This window comes from Topomyia yanbarensis, chromosome 1 (genome assembly GCF_030247195.1).
Source record: "Topomyia yanbarensis strain Yona2022 chromosome 1, ASM3024719v1, whole genome shotgun sequence".
Lineage (NCBI taxonomy): Eukaryota > Metazoa > Arthropoda > Insecta > Diptera > Culicidae > Topomyia > Topomyia yanbarensis.
In genome coordinates, this window is record NC_080670.1 from 176,768,021 (window position 1) to 176,780,417 (window position 12,397).

The following is a 12,397-nucleotide window of genomic DNA, read 5'->3' on the forward strand; positions in this document are numbered from 1 at the left end:
CTCGGTCTGGTCCCCGACGATGGACCTGACCTACTCCGACAGAGAATTCCCCGGCGAGAGAAGTTCTCCCGAGATCGAGCTAATCAGCTAGGTGCCGAGGTCAGTTCGGCGATTCTGGTGAAGCAGGGTGTCCGGTGCAGTGGTGCGCCGATGACCCGCGACTAGTGGTGTCTCGTCGCTGTCTACTCAGTCTAGTCCCTAGCGGTGAATCTAGCTTACGCTAACAAAGAGTTCCCTGGCGAAGTTCTCCCAATATCGATTCTTCTTTGGTTTTCGCTATTTTTCTATCGGAACAACCGGTGGGGTGCCTTGGTCAGTCTGACGAATCCGCATGGAGCGTGACGTCCGGTTCGCTGGCGTTTCGACGAGTCATACTCGCTGCTCTGTTGCAGTCTATTCGACTAGTCCTCGGCGGTGAATCTAGCTTATTCCTGCGGCGAGATCCCTGGCGGTGATTGCTCTCCCGAAACCGTTGTTCGATGTCCATTCCGTTGTAAGACGATCATGATCTACATCACCTTAGATATCACACTGGGTTGCTGCGGACCCCCATAGATAAACATCAATTTTGTATGCTATCAATGTTATTTTCGATTTGAAATTTCAATATGCACTGGGAAAATATGTTTTTCTTCGCGGACTTCCAGCAATAACTTCGTGGCCCCTAGGGGTCCGCGGACCCCCGGTTGAGAATCACTGATCTACATCATATCTCTGTTTACTGCGTTCCACGTCTTTACGTCGCTTGTCATTCTGTAGGCTACATTATCCGGGTTGATGTCCGGTCCTCCCGTTTTAAGTAGCTCCCTGCACGTTACTTCAAACCTCGGACATTCAAAGACTCTCCTCGGACATTCAAAGACTTCAAACTTCGGACATTCAAAGACGCCTTGACAATCGCACACTCCAAGCACAGTAATGACGTTGCGTACCCACACCGATGAAGATACTCCTTAAGCAGCCGTGGCTCGGTAGAAGCTGTTTCATGTGGAAGGTCATCTCTCCGTACTTTCTATTGACCCACGCCGACAGGTTCGGATGAGCCGGTAGGTCCACTTTCCTTTCTCCGTATTGTCCCATTCCTGCTACCACGTCACCATCGAATCGATTCTCATTATCTTCCTCACGTTTCTGGCATTCTATTGTTTGTAGCACTTGATATCCTCCGTCAGGGTAATGCAGATGGTGATCATCTCGGCGACAAGGCATACTGCCTCAGGTACGCAATCGCAACTCGTACGACCAGCAGTCGAAGCGTCCTGTTCAGCTTTTCGCGGTTTCATTGTCTCCGTCACCGATACCTCCATTTCTTCAAGTGTCTCACCGTTAGTGACACATCGTCCACGAAACCAACAATTTTCACTTTCCTGGGAAGCCGCAGTGTTAAGACCCCATCGTACATCCCATTCCAAAGTGTTGCGAAGTCTGAAGTCTCTCGGAGTCATTATAGACGACAAGCTGACCTTCGGCAGCCATGTCGACTATACGTGCAAGAGAGCGTCGACTGCTGTTGCGGCACTATCGAGAATGATGTCCAACAGCTCAAAGGTGTGCGCCAGTAGACGTAGGTTACTGGCAGGCGTTGCCGTATCTATCCTCAGGTACGGCGGCCCGTCATGGTCAAGAGCACTGAGGGTAACCAGTTACCTACAGAAACTGGAGAGCACCTACCGCGTGATGTGCCTCAGAGTGATATCTGCCTACCGCACGGTATCACACGATGCATCCTGCGTGATAGCGAGCATGATGCCAGTCGGGCTGGTCATTCGGGAAGATGAGGAGTGCTTTGAGCTACGTGGAAATAGGGGAGCCCGCGAGCGCACCAGGGCGACCTCGGTCGCGAGATGGCAGCGTGAGTGGGACAACTCCTCGAAAGGTAGGTGGACTCACCGGCTGATACCTAGCATATCGAGCTGGATGGGAAGACCCCATGGGGAAGTTCACTTCCACCTGACACAATTCCTGTCAGGCCATGGCTGTTTCCGTCAGTACCTCCACAGGTTCGGGCACGCGGAGGTCCCAGTCTGCCTGGACTGCCCAGGTGTAGATGAAACTGCCGAACACATACTGTTCGTATGTCATCGGTTCGACGTCGAAAGAAGAGCAATGCTTGACGTCTGTGGCTGGGACACAACCCCTGATACCCTTATTCAGCGGATGTGTCAATCGGTGGAGAAGTGGAACGCAGTCTCGGCTGCTACCATCCAGATTGTCAGTAGGCTACAGGTAATCTGGCGAACCGAGCAACAGACGACGGGCACGGCTAACTAGTGATTGGTTAGCTGGAGCGAAAAAGGCCAAGCGCAAAATAAGAGAGTGAATGGTCTGTTCATGCCGAGACAGGTTGGCGCAGCGAATGGCAACCGCGTAAGGGGTAAACCCAGCCACCCCGAAGCAAGACAGAAGAGTGAGTGTATAGGCGTATATTTATTTATTTCAAGTCGTCAATCAGATGTAGACCGGTTTCTTACAATAATTATTAAACTAACTTAACACTAGTTGAAATTTTGGTTTACTTTAAACTGCTGCTTAAGTTTTGTTTTCGACATAGTGAAGTCAATGCTTTCGCAATGTTTGTTGTAAATATTCATCATTTGGTTTAAAGGGCCAAACTTGGCATAATTAGTGCGATGGCGAATTGTACAAAAGATGCTGCGGTTACGTAGTTGTCGAGAAGGAGCATAAAAATTTAGTTTCGATAAAAGTTCGATTGAATCAATACGATGTGATACAATGTCGTTTACAAATGATACCATAGAAAATTCACGACGATCTTTCAAGGTTTGAATGTCAATTAGCATGCACCGTGCTTCATAAGATGGCAAATGTAGTCCAGTCCAACCTAGTTTACGAAGAGCGAACATCAAAAACTGCTTTTGTACTGATTCTATCCGGTTTGCATGCGTTGCTGAAAAAGGCGACCAAACTATACTACAATATTCTAGTGTTGAACGCACATAGGCTACATATAATGTCTTTATTGTGTAGGGATCTTGGAAATTATAGCTGAAGCGTTTAATAAAACCTAGTGTGCTGTTTGCTTTGTTAATTATTGTGTTATAATGATCTATGAATGTTATTTTGGAATCTATAATAACTCCTAGATCTCTTATTCTGTCACACTTTTCTACTTGTTGATTTCCCAATAAGATTCTATTGTTCTGTATATTATTCTTTCTACTCAATGTTATGGAATTACATTTTTTTACATTCAATTTCAGCAGGCTTTTATTACACCATGTATAAAATATATTTACTTCGTTTTGAAATGTCTGAAAGTCTTCACCATTTCTTATTTCTAGAAATAGTTTCATATCATCAGCATATATAAGAACTTTTACATTTTTTAGAATGAAGGAAATGTCGTTAACAAATAAAATAAAGAATAGCGGGCCCAAATGAGACCCTTGAGGGACTCCTGATGTAACTTGAATTGGGATTGATTTTATCCCTTTAAATCTAACAGCTTGTTCACGATTTGTAAGATATGATTGTACCCATGTAAGAAGTCCTGGCTCAAACCCCATTTTTTCTAATTTAAAAAGTAGCATGGGTATGTCGATGCGATCAAATGCTTTGCTAAAATCTGTATAAAGAGCTTCAACGTGGTTTCCGTTATCCATTGCTGTTAATGTGTAGTTAATGAATTCGAGTAGATTTGTACTTGTAGAACGCCCTTTGAAAAAACCATGTTGCACATGGGTAATTCTGTTCTTGATTTGGTGGAATAAATTTTCATTAACAATCGCCTCGAAAATCTTGGGAATGCACGAGATGATAGCTATTCCACGATAGTTACGCACATCGGATTTTTTACCATTTTTAAAAATTGGAACTAGGAAAGAGCTTTTCCATGTTTTAGGAAAACAACCTGATTCTAGAGACATGTTAAAAAGCCAAAATAAAGGAGCGGTTAGTTCTATTGACAGTTTTTAAAAACACCGGTGGAACGCCATCAGGTCCAGGGCTTTTAGAGCTATCCAAGTTTTTTAAGGCATCCATGATTGTATGTACTTTTATCTGTTTAATGTTAATATCTCTCGAAAGTTCTGGGAGGAATGAAAAGTATTCACGCTCTCGATCCTTCTCTGAAAATGTAGTGTAAACTTCCTGGAAGAATGTTGCAAAAAGATTGCAGATTTCCTCTGAGTTATCGCCTACCTTTCCATCAAGATGCATTTCTGTTGGGAAATAATCCGATTTTATTTTAGTTTTTACGTAATTAAAGAAGTTTTTTGGGCAAGTTTTTATATTGCGTTCTGTTCTTGCATTGTACTCTTCAAACGCGATATCAATGGCAAGGTTCAATTGATCGCATAGATTTAAATAATTTGTTAAGTTATCTTCGCTGTTGTATTTTTTGTAGATTTTGTGTGCTTTCTGCTTACGATTTTTTAAATTTTTGATTTCTCTATTAAACCAGATGGGATGTTTTGAGTTATAGTGACGCCTTCTTCTTTTCAATGGTATATCTTCGTGAATGACTTCAAATAATATTTTGTAGAATATGTCTACGGCAGCTTCAACATTTTCTTCATTTCTTAAAATCATTTGCCAGTTTATAGCATTAATTTTTTGCCTCAAGCTTTCATAGTTAGCGGACTCGTAATCAAATACCTCCTCAAATTCACTATCACCAGGTCTGTCGTTAACATGCAAGAATATAGAAAACTCAATGGCTGTATGATAAGCTTCATTCTTCCATAAGGGAGTAAGTGATTCCGTTACACAGAAGTCTTCGTCTATATTCGTCATTAATAAATCTAAATAGCAATGTCGCTGATTTCTTATGTGATTTATTTGATTAAGTCCTAAACTGGCAGATTTATCGCAAATGAACTGCAAAGTTTCATTTTCTCCTACAACAGGAAGTAGGATGCTCTCATTATCAGCATCTGGTATGAAATCAATACCGCGTTGATTGAAATCGCCATATATGTGAACTTTTACGTGCGGGGAAAGACTATTAATAATGCATTCAGCAGCATGATAAAACTTTTCGTAAGTCGTTTTTCGAGCAAAATTTGGAGGAAAATACACCGAAGCGAAAACGTGAGTTTCGTCTTTAACATGTACTTTCACCCACACATGCTCGAATTCTTTTGATTTTATAGTTTTGATAACTTCTGCATTTAGTTTTGCTGAAATCGCAATCAAAGCGCCCCCTCCTGACTTCTTACCAGATACATGACAATCACGGTCATCCCTAAATACATTGTAATTGCTCCCGAAAACTTCTTCACTTCTCACTGTTTCGTCCCAACTAGTCTCAGTTGCTAAAATTACGGAATAATGACAACCTAATATTTTGTTTTGAATCACATTCATCTTAGCTGCACTTTTCATGCGGTTAAAGTTTTGGCAATAGACCAAGATTTCTGTTCTTGACTGAGATTCTCTAGGAGAAGTGTTAGTTGAATGGGAATTAATTAGACCTAGCTCTACCTCTTCTAAATCTTGAATCGCAATATTATTTGTCAATTCATTATTATCTTGCTCTAATGAGCGCGTCGATAGCGGCAAAAACACTGACAGGCGCCAATTCCGGAGGGGTACATAGGTGTGGCAGCAGCTGTTCGATGTGAGGTGCTAGGTTGGTCGGTAGGGCACGGGTTTAAAACATCACCTCTATGGAATGCAATGGTAGGTCTGAACGAAGTTGAAGGTGGCCTCGAAAAACGTTTCTTTGCCTCAGCCAGTAGCTCTCTATCCAACGGAAGATTGTCGATGTCACGGCGTTTGTTATCGTGGTACGCAAATCTGCTGTGGTTGTAATTACATCCGTTATTTTTGTCGAAAATTGTGTGGTGCTTGTAACCGTGATTCTTGCGACGCTTAGTATTATTATTACTGTTTCGGGTGGTGTCAAGTGCATTAGCGGGCCTCTGTTTATTCCGTTTCTTCTTTATTCTTGCTTTCTCCTCCGCTTTTTGTTGATTGAGACGACGCAATTTACGTGCGTCGTATTCGGACCAATCAGCCTTCCATACCTTAGAGTTGCCAAGGAAACGCCAGCCTGAGTTACTGGCTGCCTCGACGGACATCTCAGCCTCTAAACTAGGGAAGGAATCTGTTGCGGGTGAAGCAGCAGTCTTTTGTTCCAGTGAGTTTACTGCACTAGAAATTTGCTTTAACTCATCGATAATATCATCCGTGAATATTGGGTTTACATAACTCATATTCTGAGCCGAACAGTTGTTAGCCATGTCAGTTATCACGCTGCTGACCTTTTCAATTTCTGAACAAATTTGTTTCAACTCGCGTGTCATATCGGTGGTCAGTTCATTGACATAGGCTGCGATGTTGTTTTTCGTAGCTTTCATCGATATGTCGAATAATGATGTTAAGTGATTTTTTGTGGCAACGACATCAGTTTTGCCAGTTTTGTTGGAAGCAGCCAGCTCATTCCACAACTCCGAGGTTTTGGCTATGTGTGCAACCGCGTTATTATGATTAGCTGCAGTTGTTTTAATTTCGCCTTTCAACTCGTTTAAGAGCATTTCGATACATTCAAATCCATCTCGGACATTGAAGTTGCTAAATGTGGATGTGAGTTTGTGATTCGACTCCATAACTAGCTTGTTGAGGTTGATGGCTTCTTGTTGTTGTCTGTACAGTTTATCGAAATTTAACTCCATCACGAGACGCTTCTGGCACTCGTAGCATATTGGCAGCATGTATGTTAGTATTCTTTGCTCATGATTCCTCTGAGCACCAACGCATGCAGCGTGGAATTTTTTCCCGCATGATCCATGGCAGTACCACACATGTTTGTCGTCACTCACTGTACAATTATTAATCGCGCACGGCATGTTTTACTTACGTAGCAATGATAAATGAAAACAATACAAATTAAAACACGCACGGTTAAACTTTAAACGGCGCAAATGGAAACGCGACCGAACTGTAACGACGACTTGAATGCAATAAGTGGACTGCCTCATGCCAAGACGGGAGGGTCGTAGCGTAGTATGTTGGAACTAAGCTATCGATGCCTCATGGCGTGGCAAAGGAGTGAAAGGGTGAGCACCCAAGTCAGTCTCACACTGCATGTTAAGGGTGAGCATAAAAGTCAGCCTCACAGGTTGGTAGAGGCTAGCACAAAAGTCAGCCTAGCAAGGAATGAAAAAGGTGAGCACAAAAGTCAGCCTCGCATGGTATGTCAGAAGTGGGGCCTAAGAAAAATGTCCCACATGGGATGCCAGAGGGAGTGACAAAGGTACAATAGAGTGGCACGATTGAGAGTGAATCAGGTGATAGGGTGAGCACCCAAGTCAACCTCACATGGTATGGGTAGGGCGAGCACAAAAGTAAGCCTAGCAAGGAATGAGTAAGGTGAGCACACAAGTCAGCCTCGCATGGAACGTAAAAGGTGAGCACAAAAGTCAGCCTCATGTGGGAGTGTTTGAGAGTGAATCAAAGTGCGATTGAGAGAGCACCCAAGTAAGCCTCATACAGGATGTATGAACGCGTGAGCGAGAGTGAATGAGTACATTTAGTACAGCCATCCCCCCAGAAGTAATACCGAGAGGTAGTTCCTGGGAGGAATGATGGCGGAGCCCAATGGAGTTTAGTCGGTATTAATGGCTGGTCACCATTCGAGTCCGACACGCCCCCAGTGCACCCCGTGCGGTAGATTGGACCCTACCAATAGCACGTGTACTGGGCTAGGACATAAAGGTCTTCTCCATTGTAAAAAGAAAAAAAAAGTGTTGGACAGAGGATGGAGCCCTGAGGAACGCCCGCTGTGACTCGCATTGCCTGTTGCCCTTTTGTTCGTCTGGTACAGCAGTGCTCTACTCTGGAAGTAGCTTTTCAGGATCTGGCTCATTCTTTTATGCCACGCTGCGGCATTGATCAATTCGAGGCTGGATGGCTCGGTGACTTCCCACACTTTGGCAGCAACATCAGTTTCTGCACCTTCCTCATTTCGGGGATTACCATCATCTAAAGTCTTCAGAAGTAGCATCCTGAACATGTCAGGATATGCCAGGATCGCAGCTTTCAGTGCCACGATTGGTATTCCATCCGGACCGGGGATTTTCTTTGATTTTAGTCACATCGACGCTTCTTTGAGCTCGTTGTTAGTCACTTACCACTCGGCTGTGTTACCTTCTTCTTCTTCGCCGTACGGTGTCGGTGACCAGGTAGTTGAATCGTGATTCGGGAAGAGACCCTCAACGATTATCTTTAGCTTACCCGGGTATATTTCAGCTGGTGTCCGCGGACCCTCGTCTTCGTCATGACAACTCAGTACGCGTCTCCCAGGGATTGACGTTTATTTCTCAGCACAGCTACTCTCACTCTCCGATCTTACGCTCTGAGCCCGGATCTAAGACAAGCAGCGTGTAGCGTACTGAGCTACTCATTTAACCCGTAAGCTGCACGCCGTGTACTGCATGGCCCTAGTTTTCGTGACATTGTAACGTCACAAGCCGTCACAATCCTTCTTGTTAGATCAGCCGCATCAACGTACTTGATTCCGTTGTTCGCTGAAGTAACGCAACAAAAAGGTTTTCGTGCTGCAGCAGGGTTCCATTGGCCGATGCGATAGCGAATCGCCTGATGGTCTCTATGGGGATACTTCTCTCACACTCTCCAGTCCATGTTCGCGGTCAGTCAAGGACTACAGAATGTGGCGAAATTTCTCTCAGTACCGATATCCGTTTCGTGAACCAATAAGCTCCCAGCTGCTCGCTTCGCCGCGATCTACTTGTTATAGTCCTCGGCGGTTGAGCTAGCCTCCACATCGGGCCGTCAGGTAGGTGTCGAGTCTGCAGCCAATTTTCACTACAAGGAAATATTTTCACAAGATAACTTTTGCAAATGAAACTTTGAGAATTTTATTGAAAATTTTAGGCATATATTTGTTTAACATATTGAATTTTTTCAAAATTCTCCAAAATATTTGGGGGGGGGGGTTTCGTCCCCAAACCACCCCCCCCCCGCTACTATGCCACTGAATGACGTAGAGGGCTTTACTGTTGCCATAAGTTTTGTTTGGGCGGTTATAATTACTTTTTATCGGTAGTTTCGAGATAAGGTGTCCTTAAGTTTCGAGATAAAAAGTGTCCTTCCAATGTTCGAATTGGAAGATCCGAGATGAATCTCGGCTTTTTCTCTCTTTTCGTCGTGCACCAAAGAATAAAGATGTTTATGTTTACTTCCAGAGGCCCGGCGCTCATGCTTAATTTTGCAAGTTTAAAACTAATACACTTAAAAATACCAAATGTTCCCACCTTTCTCTTTTTCTTCATCTTGGACATGAATGGATTTGGTTGCAGTTGAGAAATGTCTGTTGTGACGGCTGGTGTCGAAGACATCTTTGAGGGTACAGCTTAATCGTACAATAACGTATGACGTCTAGAATGACAGTTTCTACCAGAAAACTTTGACTTGCAGATTCGTGCTCGATGGTTTGACCAAAAAAAATTCATCACAAATTTACTAGCTAACTACCTCTCGGCGCTGAGGAACAGATAGCTTGGTAAACTTCGGGCATTGGTGTAGCAGGTGCTTATTGGGGCACGCAGTACTCATCTTGGTTTCTGAGGTTGCTGCGTAAACGGCTGACTCGCTCGTAAACAATGTTGTAGATCACTCGAAGCTGACTTGCGCATACGAACGTGTTGGATCAGGGATTCGATAAGTTCTTCATAATTAACATCATCCTTCTGGCGATTCTCATGCTCCCAGAATCGATTGAATTCTTTGAAATTCTTTGTCGCTCTTTAGTTCGCAAATCCGGCAGGGAAATTACAACGTTACTCTGGACACCAAGCAAATTGAGAGCTGTGATCTGAAAGTAAAAGAAAGTAAGCCTGAAAGTAAATAAATATAATAAATTATTAAATTATTAAGACAGTGCAGTCAAGGGAAGGTTTTAATAAAATATCGAATCTGCCATCTTTAGCTTACTGGGTCCGAATAAAAACTACATAAAGAAACAAGGACACAATATCTATAACTTCATGAAATTTCATTTCCACTTTGTCTCATCAGTATCTGGCAGACCGATTTGGCCAGACACTGATGAAACGAAATCGAAACACCTTATAAAACTCCATGCGCAAAACGGTATAATCTGATTTCCTTCTTAGGAAGTAACATAGAAAAAATCGTTTTTACCTACCCACACACACACACACATAAGCTTCTCGATCGTGTTATCGATCGCAGCCGACCCAAACCAACGACAACAAATTAAGTTCGTATGTAGAGTCTCCTGTTCCAGATCGCCTGGAGAGCAAAAACCAAACGAACAAAAAATCCTTTTTTCAAATATCGAAGCATGCGCAGAATCCCACATGTTTATACCACAAACTGGTATAACTGCTCAACAGGGTATATATGGATGCATGAACGTGTACGTGTCTGTATTGGACAATCCCTACACCCGAAAACCTGTCATTTTCTCCATTACACATCAGGATTCACTTCCACCCAAATAACCGAGTGAAAAACACGTGAAACGGCGACAGAAAACTTCCACCCCGAAGAGTTTCTTTTTCATCTTCTCCTTCTTTGTTATCCCGCGGGTCGAAAAAAAAAGATGATTTTCGCGAATTAGTGCGTACGTTTCGTTTCCCTAGTGTAATAGTTTAGGGCTAACCATTGCCTACATCGAAAAGGTGAAGAAGATGATGCAAAATAGTTCTGCCCAAGTGCCACAATGGAAATAAATCGAAAGGATTAGTGTCCCGACCCAAGGCGATTTCGTTCGCCTTGCAGCACCCCTATCAATGTGTGCGTAACAAGAGCCTTTGCCAATAAGTGAAAATGTAATGGAAAAAATTAAAATTCAGGAAGTTAAAACGCATCAAATGAATCGAGCAAAGCAATAAAACACCAGAAACACGGCATCGGAAGTGTCGAAACAAAGCAGAACCCTGCATCCTGCAGGACCTTTCGGACGGCGCAGCAGGTCAAGGATATTCCTCCGCTCCAGCATACAGAGTGCGCGCGGAAGAACAAAGAAAAACGCACGGGGAATCAGTCAAAACACGATGATCACCAGCAGGGGCCCACCCTCCACTGCTGGCGGTGGCCTACTGTTGTTGATGTTCTACGGAATCGCAGCCCTGTCCGATCTAGTATGCCACGATGGGATCATTATGGTTGAATAATGTCTTCTCTTTATGATTTCGATCCGATTTTTTTTTCTTTCTTTTTCTACTGCCATTGTTGTTGTTCTAGTGTTTGCCTTCGGGGGTTATGTATACAGACCCAAATGTGTCACTGACGAATACCTACATGTTACATGCTGCCCCTTCCCAAATCACTTGAAATAATAGGCAAAGAGCAGCGAAAAAAATCATCTAAGACGTCACAGAAGACGTCAATAAATGTGTTTATTCATCATCCATCATCAAACGCTACCAGGACACTATTCCGAACCTATCAGATTTCAGTTTTTTTTGTTGCATTTTGAGTGGTTAATGTTATTCAATCATGCACTCTTCGCTATTGTAAGAGGATTCCATTCCAATTGAAGCGGTGTTGCCAGCAACGTTACGTCGTAGAAGAGTTTTTTAATTTGATAGGATGTATGTTGTCTCTTATCGGGTCAGAACATTATTTGAACTTGTTTCTAAATTAGAAAATCTTCGACGGTTTCTTACCTGAAGTTTGAAGCATTTTTTCCTTTTGTATTTCGACTAATATAGTCACCTTTTCTGTTTTACTTTTTAACGATATTCAATTAGCTGGATATTAATGAGTAAGGAAAGTTGCGAAAGTTTGGAACCATAGTGAGAGTAAAGATGTGAAATATACAGATTGGAAAACAAAGTAGCAGGGTCATTAGAAACAGGCTTAAATTATTACGGGTTAATCTTTTGTCTTCTGCTGGAAGGAGTCGAGCTTAGCCAGCATAACTACGAATTACCTAAGTCCACCGCCATGCCTCCTAGTACAGACAGAGTTGTCCCTCTTTACCGTGAGAACCGACAGCAGGTTTTTGGTAGCTATCAACATTTTCAAAATAGCAATCACAAACATGGCAAAATTTGGAATCAACGGCTGTTTTTGCCGATACTTCGATCCTACCTCACAGAGCGAAAGGTAATGGTTGCCATTGGAGATTGCCAAGAACCAATACTTACTTCTACGTCAGGAATAGACCAGGGAAGCTACTTGGAACCGTTGCTATTTCTGCTTTATTTCAATAACGTGTATTTAGTGCTGAAGATTCCTCGCCGGTCCTTCGCAGATGATCTTAAAATATTTCATCTCATCCGCTCAATAGAGGATTGTATATTTCTCCAACAACAGCTTAAAATGTTCACTGATTGTTGTGTAGCAAGAACCGTGTGTGTGTGTGTGTGTGTGTGTGTGTGTGTGTGTGTGTGTGTGTGTGTGTGTGTGTGTGTGTGTGTGTAAATCCGAAGAAGGCCTC

General features: G+C 43.1%; 1 protein-coding gene across 4 annotated transcripts in view; it reads left to right on the top strand.

Annotated features, from left to right (window-relative positions):
* Positions 1–10,388: 10,388 nt before the first annotated feature.
* Positions 10,389–12,397, top strand: part of LOC131682395 (rho GTPase-activating protein gacZ) — a 51,781-nt gene continuing 49,772 nt past the window's right edge. For 3 of the 4 annotated variants that reach the window (XM_058963851.1, XM_058963843.1, XM_058963835.1), the window contains exon 1: positions 10,389–11,093. Coding sequence is in view for 1 of the 4 variants with exons in the window: in XM_058963835.1 (XP_058819818.1) it covers positions 11,007–11,093 (87 nt within the window). In the remaining 3 variants the exon portion in view is untranslated. Of the gene's footprint in view, positions 11,118–12,397 lie in introns of all 4 variants that reach the window. The other variant, XM_058963859.1, reaches the window with a different exon arrangement.